Genomic DNA, 17,591 nt, shown 5'->3' with positions numbered 1-17,591 from the left:
TAATTGACCCCAAAAGGATGAAAGGCAAAGTTGACCTCGGTGGAATTTGAACTCAGAACGTAGTGGCAGATGAAATACCACTAAGCATTTCCTCCAACGAGCTGATGATTCTGCCTTGGGGTACAATGAATATATTGCTATATAATATTGATTTCAAGTTCTGGCACAAGGCCAGCAGTTTCATGGGATGTAGTAAGTCTATTACATTAACCCCAGTATTTTACTAGTACTATTTTATGGATGCTGAAAGGATGGACGGCAAAGTTGACCTTGGCAAAATTTGAACTTGAAATGTGAAGATGGATGAAATGCTGATAAGCATTTTGCCTGGCATGTTAATGGTTCTACCATGTCTTAATATTACTATATAATCCTGATAATTCTTGAAAAATGGTGGAGGATAGAATGACTAAAACAACCAAGATAGAAGGCATGAGTCTGAAATATATCAGGGTATACCTGTCCGTCCATTGTAAATAATATATATTGTTTGTTCCTTCTGGAGCCATACCTGGCTCATAATGGGTTGGTTTCCTTGGCGTATAGGTTCCCCACCTGGATGGGACGCCAGGCCATCGCAGGTGAGCTGCAAGATGCAGGAGGAAAGAGTGAGAGAAAGTTGTGGCGAAAGAGTCAGCGGAGGTTCGCCATTACCTTCTGCCAGACCCAGGTGGAGCTTAGATGTTTTACTCATAAACACACACATCGCCCAGTCTGAGATTCAAACCTGCGATCCCACTGCTCTAACCACTAGGTCATGTGCCTCCACAAATAATGTATATTAGTGTATAATAATATATTTTCTAGGTGGTAAGTTGGCAGAAACATTAGCATACGTTCTGAGTTCAAATTCTGCTGAATTTGACTTTACTTTCCATTCTTTTGGGGAGGGGTCAATAAATTAAGTACCAGTTGCGCACTGGGGTCAATCTAATCGACTGGCCCCCTTCCCCCAAACTTCAGGCCTTGTATCTAGAGTAGGAAAAAAATATATTTCCCAAAGGCGGCAAGCTGGCAGAAATGTCAGCATGCCTGGCAAAATGCTAAGCGGTATTTCATCTGTTTTTACATTCAAATTCTGCTGAGGTCAACTTTGCCTTTCATCCTTTTGGATTGATAAATTAAGTACCAGTTACGCACTGGGGTCGATGTAATCGACATAATCCGTTTGTCTGTCCTTGTTTGTCCCCTCTATGTTTAGCCCCTTGTGGGCAATAAAGAAATAAGAATGTATCTGAATGCAAAAAAGTGAAATTGATAGTGGAGGGAGATTTTTTAAAAAAGATTTGGCTGTATTTTCTTGCAAGTCAAGTGATCTTTTAGAGATTTCTTTATCGGTTTATGAGAAACTAGCAGTATCGCCCGGAAATAACTATATAAGCATTTTTAGAGAGTTACTTCCCTTATATAATAGCAAAAATGCATTAAAAATGGAAAAAAATTATGGTAAATTTTTTTTTAAATTGTAGACATTTTTAGAGAGTTACTTCCCTTATACAATAGCAAAAAAAATGCATTAAAAATGGAAAAAAATTATGGTAATTTTTTTTTTTAATCGTAGACTCATCATAGACGCGTGCTAATACCCAGAAGGGCTCGATATGAATCATGGCTATAAGATACCCGCTTTTGGTTAAACTGCACCGCAAAATGTGGGAGTAGTTAGGAATCTAAATCGTAGGAGACAGACACCACACAACTTCAGTTTTATATATATAGACTAGCAGTATTGCCCGGCATTGCTCGGGTTTGTAAGGGAAATAACCATATAAGCATTTTTAGAGAGTTACTTCCCTTATATAATAGAAAAAATGCATTAAAAATGGAAAAAAATTATGGTAAATTTTTTTTTAAATCGTAGACTCATCGTAGACATTTTTAGAGAGTTACTTCCCTTATAAAGTAGCAAAAAAATGCATTAAAAATGGAAAAAAATTATGGTAAATTTTTTTTTAAATCGTAGACTCATCGTAGATGCGCACTTATACCCAGAAGGGCTCGATATGAATCATGACTATAAGATACCCGCTTTTGGTTAAACTGCACCGCAAAATGTGGGAGTAGTTAGGAATCTAAATCGTAGGAGACAGACACCACACAACTTCAGTTTTATATATATAGATATATGTAAAGTAATTTGTTACCAGACGTTAAACAATGATGATGATGATTGAATATTCCAGTTAATGATCCAAAAACGAATTTTCAATGTCATGAAAGTTTATTTTTATTGATTGGAAATATTTTAAAAAGTATTATTGAACAATTGGTTGTTACTTTGCATGTTTTATACTTTGAATTTTCAGGAACCCGAGAAAACGGTGTCTTCCTGGTTTATTATAAACATATGACAATCTTTATGTGGCCATCTCTGGTAACTTGCTATGAGCATTTTAGAATGGTTTACAAATGTCTGACAGAGGTTTTCAGCGGCCATGAAGAATACAGCATAACTTTTAGAAACGTTATCCTTCATTTCTTGTAAAAAATTTTCTTATAATGTTATTATAATGCTATCATAATAACATAATATATTTATAACATTATAATGTTGTTATAAGGTTTATTATAAAGTCATTATAACAATGTTATATGGGAAACAATTATTGGTTTAATTTTGTCATCCTCAATGTTACACTGAAGAAGTGTTTTAGCAGTGGTCATGGTGATGGTAATCGTGATGATGATGATGAGGGTCATAATGATGACCATGATGACCATGATGACCATGATGATCGTGATGGTCATAGTGAACATGATGTCCATGGTGGCCTCCATGGTGATGGTCATGACCATAAATCATGTCATGTACTGCATGTTTGATGGCACCGCCAACACCCTCGTGATGTTCCTGAAATTATTGAAAAAAAAAACAATGTCAACATCAAGAAATGTAAATTTTGAATCTTTTTGTTCTAACAGATGATATTGGTTCTAAATCTATTGATTGATACCACTGCTAGACATATTGATCTCCTATTAATGGTTGCATCCTTTACTTCTGATGCGCACTAAATTTCCTGCTACTGTGATGGTTTTGTAGTGATGCTACTGTGTAAGGTTCAGCGCGCATGCGCAGAATGGGACTACTTCCGGTTGGCCACCAGAAGTCTTCCCCAAGTGCATGTGCGGGAAACTGACCCCTAAGGCACAGTCCACTCACTCATTCTCTCTGGCATTTTCAGCCCTCGTGAACAGACGTGCATTTGGTAGTCTCTGAGAACTCTACACCGGCTTAGCAACGGACCACATCGAATCACTTCAATCAACCAACAAGAAGCAGTACAAAGATTCGGCTGTCGTTTCCCCTCAGAAAATACGTACACCATCACGAGTAATAAACAACATTTGCTGTCTTTCCCAGATAACCTGACTTCGTCTGTTATATTTAACTAAATTGAATGTGACGGGATCGGATCGGACACCCCCTTCAGTGATACTGATTCCAGATCCTGTTACAGTTTTGAGATTGGTGAGGAATGGAGATCATGTTATACCACCCTACATCTTTCCACAGGGACAGAATTAATGCTACTGGATACATTGAGGTGCTGGAAATGGTTGTTAAGCCATAACATCTTTCAGTATGACCAGTACCTTGTCACAAAGCCCACATAACCCAAAAATGGATGTCAGACAATCTTTATGATCATATAACACCAAACTCATGGTCACCAAACTCCCTAAATTGAACCCTTTAGCATTTAAACGTACGTATGTCTTCTACTAAAGCCTTGGTCCAACCAAAGCCTTGTGAGTGGATTAGGTAGACGGAAACTGAAAGAAGTCTGTCGTATAGGCGCAGGAGTGGCTGTGTGGTAAGTAGCTTGCTAACCAACCACATGGTTCCGGGTTCAGTCCCACTGCGAGGCATCTTGGGCAAGTGTCTTCTGCTATAGCCCCGGGCCGACCAAAGCCTTGTGAGTGGATTTGGTAGACGGAAACTGAAAGAAGCCTGTCGTATATATGTGTATGTGTGTGTGTTTGTCCCCCTAGCATCGCTTAACAACTGATGTTGGAGTGCTTATGTCACTGTAACTTAGCGGTTCGGCAAAAGAGGCTAATAAAATAAGTACCAAGCTTACAAATAAACACACACACCACACACACACACATATGTATATTAAAAATGGGGAAGGGCGGTTTAGGGGGTTGCCTTAGGTTTCCCGTCCATAAAGGTTTTAACACCATAAAGTTAAATCCTTTACGGACAGGAAACCTAAGGTAATCTCATAAACCAGCCTGACCCCATTTTTAATATATACTGCTCTATATCTTAGAGTGTACTTCTTATGGATGGATGTTTTTCATAGACAATATATATATATATATATGTTTGTGTGTGTATATACCATGTATATATATATGTATAGGTCCCGGGTTGAGTCGGGGTTAACCACAGTAAATAAGGTACTCAATACATAGCAGAGTAAATTAATTTATGTTATAGAAGGAGCTTCTACAGGACTAGAACTGTTTCATTCAAATGAAATCATCAGGAAGCTCAGGAGCTTCCTGATGATTTCATTTGAATGAAACAGTTCTAGTCCTGTAGAAGCTCCTTCTATAAAATAAAATATATATATATATAGTATTCATAAAATAGATGGAAAAAATAATACTGTTACCTCATCCGCCACTATGAAGTTCCTGCAATCTACGGATAATAACAGGTAATTGAAACCGTGATGGTGCTTTACTCATCATCCACTTATACATTTTGTATAACTTCTCCATTATACATATATATAATATATATATATATAGTATTCATAAAATAGATGGAAAAAATAATACTGTTACCTCATCCGCCACTATGAAGTTCCTGCAATCTACGGATAATAACAGGTAATTGAAACCGTGATGGTGCTTTACTCATCATCCACTTATACATTTTGTATAACTTCTCCATTATACATATATATATATAATATATATATATATATATATATATATATATATATATATATATATATATATATATATATATATATATATATATATATAAAACAAAGTTATTATATATATATATGGCATGTAAAAGCACCCACTACACTCTTAGGGAGGGCATCCAGCTGTAGAAACTCTGCCAGATCAAGATTGGACGCCAGTCCTCAGTCAAATCGTCCAACCCATGCCAGCATGGAAAGCGGACGTTAAATGATGATGATATATATATACATGACGGGGTGCTGAAAAGCTCCTGGCTTTAAGGATATCATGAAAGGCTTGATTCGCCATGATAGATCGCTAACCACTACACATTCTTTATTTTCTTTCCTTGTTTCTTTCTGTGTCCCTTTCTGTAGAAGAGCGTAGGCTCGAAACGTTAAAGACTTTTTCACTTCCTGAGCATTATACTAATACATCTGTTTGTTGTCTACACCACATGCCTTCGTCTTTTGTTTTTTTGTGAATTCTCCCTATATATATATATATATATATATATATATATATATAATATATATATATATTTATTATAATAAAGGGTTAATTGCAACAAGTTGCTCACCCTTTATTATAATTAATATAATCCTTACCAAATATGGTCATTTCCATACCAAAAAACTACTAGGTGAAATTTATTAATTTTATTAAATTAATTATATTTCACCCTTTATGTGTATTGTATATATATATATATATATATATATATATATATATATATATAATATATATATATATATATATATATACACACAGTATATATACATATGTATATAAAGTTATCTCTATCCTAATTCCTATTACATGTTAAAACTCGTAAGAAATGTCTGAAGTAAAAATTTGTCAAATACACTTACTTCTACAACAATGGTTGGTGGTGGTCTCTGAGCTGGTGGTGGGTATGGCTGGGGTGGGTAATATGGTCCACTGTAAGGGTAGGCTCCTGATGGTGGAGGGCCTCCTGAACAAAAAAAAAAAAACAAAAAAAGAAAGCAAAGCAAAAGTTGCATGTTATTAATGTTGTATTACATTTAATAGTTTGGTTTTTTTTTTACCAATTTTTTATCGTCGCATTTAATGGCAGTAAATCATATTGAGGTCAACTTTACTCTTCATCCTTTAGAATTATCAGAAAAGTACTAGAACTGATTCTATCTCTCTCTCTCTCTCCCCCTCATATATATATATATATATATATATTTAAAAAAGGAGATGTGGAACACGAGTTGTGACATATAAAAAAAGGAAATGAAGAAAATGCTGACAAAATAATTTAAGTAAGGGAGAGTGTATTTAATTAGGTGAAAATTCTTTTTACCGGTTGCGCATTTGTATGCTTATCAAAAGATATATTTTTAAGAGAGATAGAGTTCCTTCTGATAGATTTTTTTCCTCTTATCTGGGAGATTAGAGGAAAAAATTCTATCAGAAAGGAACTCTATCTCTCTTAAAAATATATCTTTGATAAGCATAACAAATGCGCAACCGGTAAAAGAACTTTCACCTAATTAATACACTCTCCCTTACTTAAATTATTTTGTCAGCATTTTCTTCATTTCCTTTTATATATATATATATATATATATATATACTGGAGTAAGCACATAAATGTGAAACAAGGTGGAAAAAAGAGTACTCAAATACCAGAGGCAGAGTAATATGCTTTTTATTTAAAAGCAGCAGAAATTCAACAAAAGCTGTTACTCGGAGTTTCACGTTCCTGTTCGTCAGACAGTTTTGTTAAAAAAAAAATGTCCGACGAATGGGAACGTGAAACTCTGAGTAACAGCTTCTGTTGAATTTCTGCTGCTTTTAAATAAAGTATATATATATATATATATAGCCGAAATTACTACGATGATCCGGTTCTTGACTGAAGACTGAGGGGTTCGAATGTCCTGTCCATGTTTATTGTATCGTCTTCTATGAGTTATACGTTCTTGTCCATGTTGTATTTTTCTACATACCTTAACATATATTCCAGGCGCCCCGTACCCCCTTTATCATTAATGTGAACACATATTCTTAATAATTGGTACGACTCTCTGTTTGTCTCTCTCCTCTCTCTCATTTTTACTTTCTCTCTATTCATCTTCTCTTTCCTCTGATCCTTTGGTCTAGTCTTCCACTACCCTCCTATTTCTTTGTCTCGCTCTGCACTCACAGGTCATTCTTCGACACCCATCCTTCTCCTCTCTGATTCCTTCTTCTCTCTTTCTCTCTCTTTGTTGCGTTTTGTCCCCCTTTTCTCTCTCTCTCTCTTCCTTTCTTTTCTTTTCCCTCTTCTCTGTCACATGACTGTTGGCCGAAATCTGCCTTTCAGCTCCTGACCCTCGTCGTTTAACATCGTTGTTCTTCGTCCGCCGCTATAAAGGCTTTTCCAATGCGCCAGAGAAAAAAATTGGTTTGCTTGTTATCAGTCGTAAGACACTGTTGTTTTCACCGTTAATGCTTCTGTATTTCTTGTTTCTGTATCCATTATTGTTTTTTGTTTTTTTTTATATCTGTCCCTTTTGCTGTCCTGGTGTTCGTATGCATTCGATCCTTCTTCCAGGAAATCTACGCTTCCAGCTTAGTTTTCTTGGAGGGCTGGCCGGATCTAGTAATCTCAAGATTAATCAGCCGAAATTACTACGATGATCCGGTTCTTGACTGAAGACTGAGGGGTTCGAATGTCCTGTCCATGTTTATTGTATCGTCTTCTATGAGTTATACGTTCTTGTCCATGTTGTATTTTTCTACATACCTTAATATATATATATATATATATATATATATATATATATATATATATATATATATATATATATATATATATATATATATATCATATATATATATTATATAATATATATATATATATATATATATATATATGTGGAGGCGCAATGGCCTAGTGGTTAGGGCAGCGGACTTACGGTCGTAGGATCGCGGTTTCGATTCCCAGACCGGGCATTGTGAGTGTTTATTGAGCGAAAACACCTAAAGCTTCACGAGGCTCCGGCAGGGGGTGGTGGCGATCCCTGCTGTACTCTTTCGCCACAACTTTCTCTCACTCTTTCTTCTGTTGGCCTGCTCACTTAGCCAGCGGGGTGGCGTCATTTGAAGGCTAAAACAATGCGAAGCGCATTGTGACCAGCGATGTGTAACTACATCTGATGGCCTGGTCGGTCACGGTGATATATATATATATATATATATATATATATATATGCAACTATGCCTGTACCAGTGTGTGTGTGTGTGTTTCCAACTCTCTTGCATTTTAACTATAGCCAACATGATATTTTTGTCAAAAAAATCCCCCACAGAAAAGCAATGAATAAACCTTCTTTATATTCCTCCTTTTTATTCTTCTTTCTCGAAACTTCCATGACAGGGACAATGTAAGTGTGGTGGCAATCAGAAGGTGATGTTTGTTGACCTGATCCTATCAGGTTAAAGGAATTAAAAGTGAGAAAACACTGACAATGTTGCCTCAGTGTACGTTGCAGCGTCTTTACTTTCGGAAACTCCCACAACTTTCGGAAACATTTTATCACGCTAAGAGTTGCTGAAGCATGGAACAGACTGCCAGCATCGGTTGTTAGTTGTCGGAGCACTGCATCCTTCAAAACTTCCATGCTTTCTGAGATTCACCAACACTACACCTGATTTTCTCCCCTCCATACACACGCAAGCATGTATCTGACTCATACATTGTTCACTTCCCAGACATTTGTACATTACTGCATATGCTTTATGTGCACTTTTTGACAAGTTGTGGTGCACCTGAGCACTGTATACAATAATTTCATTATTATTATTATTTACAGCTTATAACATTATGAAATAATTCAGTTAGTTCGTTAGTTTGATCATCCTTCCGGATGCTTTAATGAATTTATGCAAGTGATGATGATGATGATGATGTCATCCGTCATGGTACCCCATGCATGCTCCTAATTCCTCAACATTTGCCATTCCACTGTCCCGAAGCAAGTTGTCCACAGAGGTTAGATGTTTTCTTTCCCTGTCGATTCTTCCTTCACTCGCAACCATAATACCAGGTGACACACAGGTTTGGAGACCTTAGAAAATGTCAAAAATAAACAGAAATTCAGCAAGGTTTCTGTGGTTTCTTTTCAGCTTTTCAGAATGAAGCATTCTCTGAACAAGTTTATAAATAACTGGGTACCTCAGATTTAAATAATCCTTGTTGGGATTATCTAATACAAGTTGAGAATAATTGTACTTACCTGGATTTCCATAGGGATCTATAATGGAAGAAGAAAAATAAAATGAAAGACATTAGCTGTGTGATATTCACTGTATTAGCATTATATTAAGCAGAACATTTTTGACTAACTCTGTGGAGTCACTTATCTGTACCTACATTTTTCCTTTCTTGTCTAATTAAAGAAAGAATTCAGGAATGACCAATACATTTTTCCATTTTCATGAGGAACAACTCACTATGTAAGACATATTGTGCACTCAGTACCAACCAATCCACTCCCTACTAATGACAAGGTCGGTAGTTTTACTAAATCTGCTTAGACGATTCTCATTAACTTGACAAATATACCTCTTTCCTCATATCCTTTCATTAAAACAATTTCCTTAGACATATGACATTTGTAGCTTCTTTTTAAACTTAAATGTGTATGTGTGTGCATGTGTGTCTTGTGTTGTGTACATGTATGTATATTATGAATGTGTGTGTGTGTGTGTTTAAGAAATTCCTAAATATCTATTTCTTTACTACCCACAAGGGGCTAAACATAGAGGGGACAAACAAGGACAGACAAAGGGATTAAGTCAATTACATCGTCCCCAGTACGTAACTGGTACTTATTTAATCGACCTCGAAAGGATGAAAGGCAAAGTGGACCTCGGCGGAATTTGAACTCAGAATGTAGCGTCAGACGAAATACGGCTACACATTTCGACCGGCGTGCTAACATTTCTGCCAGCTCGCCGCTCTGTTTCAGTTCTTCCTTATACATTTCCCATGCGTATTCTATGAACTGTTCATGCAGTTTTGGCTGCTGTTTCTGATGAGTTGTCATACACCTGAACACTGTATACAAGAAGTTCGTCCATATTATAAGAATCACACCATCACTTTCAGAACCATTTACCATTTCATCATTTCTTGACTCAAACATAACAACACTATGAATCATTACAAAAAATAGCTGTTATAACGACTTATCACAAAAAATAATATTCATTTATATGATCTCAGTATCTTAACATTATCTTAATTGCACCACCAAAGGTATTTTTAACATCTCACCAATTATTTTAGGACCATTCTGCAACTATTCCACAACAATTTCTTCTACTTTTCACCCCCCCTCCAAGTAATTCTCATCGGGAATCTAGATTTCAATCTAGTTTGTGTGATTGTAAGTGGACATCCATTATGCTAGAAGAAGATCCGCTATGGTCTTACCACTAAGAAAGGAATGTTCTCAAGAAAATTTAGCAAATGCCAGAATGTAAGCAAGCAAGTCAAATAAAAAGATACAAAATATAGATTAATCAAAAGCCAGGTTTCATTGTTAATGCTAACGTAATAATTTACGTAATTATCTGCAGCTCATCAGCATGATCGTCTTCACAAATACAATTTGTAGAACTATACACGGAACATCTGCTTGAGATTGAACATGTATACAGTTCTACCAATTACAATTGGGGGTCACTTTTCAAAAGTCTTCGTTTTGGTGTGCCAAACTACCGGAAATAATTCTACAGAAAATAATTCTCTGCTGTGAATTTTGCCAGTTATATATAAATGTATATGTATGTATGTGTCGTACGCGACTGAGAGGATTTGCATCCCCAACGTAGAATTTTTGATGTAATCCATGTCCTTGAGGTAGTGACTGTGCGCGGCTGAAGAAGGCCATAGACACACATTGTGCATTGTTATAAATCCGTCTAATAAAGGCCCGAAACATATGTACCGCTGAATCCTTGGCATCATGTTTTTATTTTTATTTTATTTTGATTAATTTATTTAAACCTTATATATATGTATGTATATATATAAGCCTTATTATTCCATGTTGAATCAGTTCTGCAAGATGTTTAGGCTAATACTCAGAGTTTCCTCTATCAGTTTATTAAGGCAGATCATCTAAATTGATTGATCTCGTTATCTCTTATCTTGTAAGTGATTTAATAATCATATCAATAGATGAAATAATTAAAACATGTATGGATTTGTAAACATGTTTATCAGTAAACATATTTATCAGTAAGCGTGTTTATCTGCTGTGTTTATACACTTTTGTATTCTATGAAGACAGACTTCAGACTTTGCTTTCTTTAAGTTTTAATAGTTTATCTTTTGTCTTTTGTTGGTACAACAAAACTGATTGAATTGTGACCTTACTGAAGGCTAGACACAATTACTTTTGGTATCTGTAGAAGTAAACATACATACATACATACATACGTACATACACACATACATATACACATACATATACACATACATACATACATACACACATACACACACATACATACACACATACATACGCACACACATACATACATACATACATACATAGGAACACACATGCACATATATATATGTATGTATGTATGTATTAATGCATGTGTCCCTGTGCTTGTGTGTTTCAAACCATGTGTGTGTGTGTGTGTCTATATATGGAGAGTTGGCAGAATCTTTAGCATGCTGGACGAAATGCTTAGCAGCATTTCACCCGTCACTACATTCTGAGTTCAAATTCCACCAAGGTCGACTTTACCTCTCATCCTTTTGGGGTCGATAAATTAAGTACCAGTTGCATACTGGGGTTGATTTAATCAACTAGCTCCTTCCTCCCCACCTAAAAAAATATTTCGACCCTTGTGCCTAGTGTAGAAAAGAATATATATATGGAGAGAAGAGAGAGAGAGAGAGAGAGAGAGAGAGAGAGAGAGAGAGAGAGAGAGAGAGAGAGAGAGAGAGAGAGAAAGAGAGATAGGCAGGGAAGAAGGTAGGTGGGTTGGCAAGCTGACAAACAGACAACTAGACACACAGACTGGCTGATAGACGATCACTCTCTGCACCCAATTCTTCCATCCCATATCTCAATGACTGTATCAAATAATATGGCATTTATCTACAACATACTTTTTATCTTCCGTTCTGTCACTGCTAAGAACTGATAGTAAATGCCATGACAATGTCTCTGCAAACACAGTTCCAAAAGATAAAGAACTCCCAGCAGTACATGTGCCCTCACAGTCTAAGATAACTATATCTCATTGACTTTACAGACAAAGTATGTATGTACGTATGCACATATGTATGTATGTATGTATGTATGCATGTATGTATTATGTATGTACGTACGTATGTATGTATGTATGTATGTATGTATGTATGTATGTATGTATGTATGTATGTATGCATGTTTGTATGTATGTATGCATGCATGTATGTATGTATGTATGTATGTATGCATGTATGTATTATGTATGTATGTAGTATGTATGTATATTGTATATGTATTATTAGTATGTAATGTATGTATATGTATGTATGTATGTATGTATGTAATATATAATGTGTGTATGTATGTATGTTTGTATGCATGCATGCATGTATTTATGTATACATGCATTGTTTGTATGTGTATGTATGTGTTGCTTGCTTGCATGTATGTATGCATGTCTGGTTTCTAACCTAGACCCAAGGCTCCTTCATTAGAATTTCAACATCAATAACAGGGTATTTTTGTTGTATGTATGTATGTATATGTGCAGAATTGTATGTTTTGCTTTATGTGTATATTCTCATGCATATAGTTGCATGTCTAGACATGCTCATATATACTTAAATGATCAACTTATGGAAAGTTTTACAGATTTTTACAGTTTTTTTTACAGATTTTTAGATGTAGGAGTGGCTGTGTGGTAAATAGCTTGCTTACCAACCACATGGTTCTGGGTTCAGTCCCACTGTGTGGCACCTTGGGCAAGTGTCTTCTGCTATAGCCTCAGGCCAACCAAAGCCTTGTGAGTGGATTGGTAGACGGAAACTGAAAGAAGCCTGTAGTATATATGTATATGTATATGTATATATATATATATATATATATATATATATATATATATATATATATATATATATATATATATATATATATATAAGAGATGGAGGTGGAAGTAACCAAAATAGGTCTAAGACCTTCGGTTTAAGAGGAATTTAATAAAAGATTATATAAATAAACATATAATATTACCAGTTTCAATGTATTCATCTTATCAAATATTAGTAAAAATTTGAAGTAAAGCAGTCTATCTGGTAGTCAAAAAACATGTATATATAATTATGTATATATATGTATGTATATATATATATATATATATATATATATATATATTATATATATATATATATATATAAATATTATATATAGATATATATATATATATATATATATATGTATATATATATATATATATATACATATATATGTATATATATATATATATTATACATATATATATGTAAATATATATATATATATATATATATATATATACACACACACACACATATATATACAACCCACACACACACATATATATCTATATATATATATATACACACACATACTATATATACATAATTATATATACATATGTTTTTGACTACCAGATGACTGCTTTCACTTGAAAGTTTTCAAATTTTTACTATATTTGATAAGATGAAATACATTGAAACTGGTAATATTAATATGTTTATTTATATAATCTTTTATTAAATTCCCTCTTAAACCGAAAGGTCTTAGACCTATTTCTGTCCACCTCCATCTCTTATATATATATATATATATATATATATATAAATTGATCAAAATAAAAACATGATGCCAAGGATTCAGCGGTACATATGTTTTGGGCCTTTATTAGACAGATTTATAACAATGCATAATGTATGTCTGTGGCCTTCTTCAGCCGCGCACAACAACTTCCACAAGGACATGTGTTACATCAAAAATTCTTGGTTTGGGATGCAAATCCTCTCATTTTCGCGTACGAATAATGCGGCAACAGCATAGAATTGAAGCGTCCATCTCTTCTTCTCTCAATGTAGAATGAGGAAAATTTGGATGTTGAAGTAATGTAAATAAATTAATAAAAAAAAAAAAAAAAAACATCCAAATTTTCCTCATTCTACATTGAGAGAAGAAAGAGATGGATGCTTCAATTCTATGCTGTTGCCGCATTATGTCGTACGCGAATGAGAGGATTTGCATCCCAAACCAAAGAATTTTTGATGTGTAACAATGTCCTTGTGGAAGTTGATGTGCGCGGCTGCTGAAGAAGGCCACAGACATAAATTATGCATTGTTATAAATCTGTCTAATAAGGCCCGAAAATATGTACCGCTGAATCCTTGGCATCATGTTTTTATTTTGATCAATTTACTCCACCACCTACACCACCAAACGGTAACACAGGGCTTATAATTATCAAGTACTCCCCCTGAATTTCTATATATATAGATATATATTATAATAATAATTATTATTACAACTCATAATAATAATAATAATAATAATAATAATAATAATAATAACTACAACTCATCAAAGGTGCATTTACAGTACATAGAATTATGTACAAAAGTCAGGAAAGTGAACAGTGTAAAAGTCATGATATACGTGTATGCATGTGTATGGAAAGGAGGATATCAGGTGTAGTGTTGGCGAATTTTAGGAAGCAAGGAGGTTTCAAAGGATGTGATGTCTCGGCAACTAACAACTGATGCCGGCATTTTGTTCCATGCTTCAGCAACTCTGAGTGTGAAAAAAATGTTTCCAAAAGTCATGGGAGCTGTGCTGTTTTTTGACTTTGTAGGTATACACATGGAGCTCAAAAAGGTACTCAGGGTGGTTATGTGTGTGTGTGTGTGTGTACATTATAATATACATGTATACACACATACATACATGTATGTATATATGTATATTATATGACAAGCTTCTTTCAGTTTCTGTGTAGCCAATCCACTCATGAGGTTTTAGTCAGCCCAAGGTACTATGTAGTGAGATTGAAACCAGAACCTTGAGGTTCTGATGCAAACTTCTTACCACACTCAGCTAATACTAATTTTATCAACCCTGAAAGGCTGAAAGGTGAAACCTCAGTCAATCCTGCTTATACAGAAATATGGCATGAAGATAGATGATCAAATGTTGAAGTGTGACCCCTAAATCTAACAAACTGATGACATGAAGTTAGTTATTCAAATGGTGAGATGTGATCCACAGGTCTACTGCCCTGAAGATTCCATGCCTTTATCTGAGGTCTCCTCTATTTTTAATGATTTTCTAATAAATGTTTTAGAAAAAATATTATTTGATGCTTTCATAGAAATAACCATTTCTGTTATAGACAATAATATCTAAAATTTTAGGGGAGCATCTCCTCAATTACATTGAGCCCAGTTCTCAACTGGTACTTATTTCATCGACCCTGAAACGACAAAAGACTAAGTCATCCTTAGCAGAATTTGAACTCAGAATGTATAGTTGGAATAAATGCCACCAAGCATTTTGTTCAGCTTGCTAATGATTCTGCTAGCTTGATGCCTTAGCTTTCTTAGAAATAATGAACGATAGCATAAAATCAGAATTTATTTCTTAGAATAACGATGAGAAAGTTTGGTGAAAGTGACCAATACTTCTCTATCTCCAATGTCCCCTGAGTGTATGTCTCAACACATATTCTCCATCATCTTTCTTACTAAGCTCTCTCTTATTTTACAACAGGGGTACTCAAAGGTACAGGCATGGCTGTGTGGTAAGAAGCTTGCTTACCAACCACATGGTTCCGGGTTCAGTCCCACTGTGTGGCACCTTGGGCAAGTGTCTTCTACTATAGCCTCAGGCCAACCAAAGCCTTGTGAGTGGATTTGGTAGATGGAAACTGAAAGAAGTCCATAGTATATATATATATATATATATATATATATACGACCTTTGAAACGCAGAGTAGATGAAACAGGGACAACTGATGAAGGGGAGTGTTCTTATGATGCATATCTCGTTTCTGTTTTTGTTTTTGTTGAAAAAAGTGCGTTTTCTATGTTTTTGTTTTTATGTTTTCGTTTCTCATTGTGTTCAACGCTTTTTTTTTATGTCCTGTACCCATATATGCATGTATATATACATATATATGTAGGTATGTACATATATGTATGTACATATGCATATATTTATATATTATTTATATTATATATATGTGTGTGTGTGTGTATGTTTGTGTGTCTGTGTTTGTCTCCTCACCATCGCTTGACAACCGATGTTGGTTTCTTTACATTCACATAATATAGTGGTTCGGCAAAAGAGACCGAAAGAATAAGTACTAGGCTTATTAAGAATAAGTTCTGGGGCCGATTAGTTTGACTAAAGGTGGTGCTCCAGCTTGGCCACAGTCAAATGACTGAAACAAGTAAAAGAACAAAAGAAAGAATGTATCTACAGCAAGGAAGGCATCTATTTCTGTCCCTCTATACTTTTAATCTCTCATCAAGTGGTGCAAGGCCACACCCGGCTCAATACTACTCCTTCCTTCCAGTTGGAGCCATGTTTAAAAGGACTGATGTTGGTGCCATGTAAAAAAGCACTCAGTACGCCCTGTATTTCACAAACCTTATACAGGGGAAAACAAAGTCGATCATGGAGAAATTTAAACTTTGAATATTGAGAAATACTTTTGAATAAATATTTTAAAAAATAGCTCAGTTAATTCACCAATTTAATCTCAGTCCCATGAGAAATAATAAATTTTGTGGTTCTCATTTTAGATGGCAATGTAGCCTACTAGAAACCAGTTTATACCAATTAAAATGTTATTTTTTATTGGTCATTTTTTTTTTCTCATTCATGGAAAAAGTTAATAGGTTTTGTTTTCAAAAATGAATTTTTACTTACTGTAAGGATTCATGGTTTTCTAATTTAACACAAATGCTCTTGCTGCTTGTCAAATAGATGTAATCAGTTGCTTGAAAATGATTCTTATATATACACAGACACACACAGACACACACACACACACACACACACAGACACACACACACACACACACACACACACAGAGACACACACAGACACACACACACACACACACACTCACATATGTATGTGTATTATTATGTGTGTATGTTATGTATGTAAGTACATGCATGTATATATGTGTGTGTGTGTGCAGGTGTGAGTGAATGAGTGTGTGTGAGTGAACATGTCTGTGTGTGTGTGTATAGAACAGTGTGGGCAGGGAGCTGGAGTTTTTTTTTCTATAAATAAATAATAGAGTCATGTGATTTGTTTTAAGAAGACTTTGGAGTTATGGCCTCATTGTTTTCACTTAATGAATCATAACAACAGATTAATAACCTACCAAAGTGAAAATTGTTAGATCTAAAATCTTATCAATGACACTTGAATATATTCATTCTCCTATTTTGAAGCCGTGGCCTTCTCACAATAATATTTCATCATTTCATCAGAAAGAGAAAGAAAAAGAAAGAAAAAGCAGTCTTATTAGTTGTCATTAGTTATCATGTAAATTCATTAAGCTGTAATATAAAATATAACATAAAATGTATTCAGTATATATATATA

General features: G+C 34.7%; 1 protein-coding gene across 1 annotated transcript; it reads right to left on the bottom strand.

The window, feature by feature from the left end:
• Window positions 1-2,202: 2,202 nt before the first annotated feature.
• Window positions 2,203-17,044, bottom strand: LOC115222254 (uncharacterized histidine-rich protein DDB_G0274557-like). Its single transcript, XM_029792414.2, has 4 exons — window positions 16,902-17,044; window positions 9,186-9,203; window positions 5,805-5,908; window positions 2,203-2,851 (listed from the first exon to the last, which is right to left on the bottom strand). The coding sequence occupies exons 1-4, from the start codon at window positions 16,912-16,914 to the stop codon at window positions 2,651-2,653; spliced, it is 336 nt and encodes a 111-aa protein (XP_029648274.1). The 5' UTR covers window positions 16,915-17,044; the 3' UTR covers window positions 2,203-2,650.
• Window positions 17,045-17,591: the final 547 nt, after the last annotated feature.

This window comes from Octopus sinensis, linkage group LG19, assembly GCF_006345805.1.
Source record: "Octopus sinensis linkage group LG19, ASM634580v1, whole genome shotgun sequence".
Classification (NCBI taxonomy): Eukaryota; Metazoa; Mollusca; class Cephalopoda; order Octopoda; family Octopodidae; genus Octopus; species Octopus sinensis.
This window is presented reverse-complemented; position numbering and strand designations above follow the sequence as displayed.

What these genes read in the sequence shown, in the direction of transcription:
- LOC115222254 (XM_029792414.2), bottom strand. An exon ending in CACCAACCATTGTTGTAGAA is followed by an intron (nt 2,852 to 5,804) that starts GTAAGTGTATTT and finishes CAATAATTTCAG; the next exon opens with GAACATCACGAGGGTGTTGG.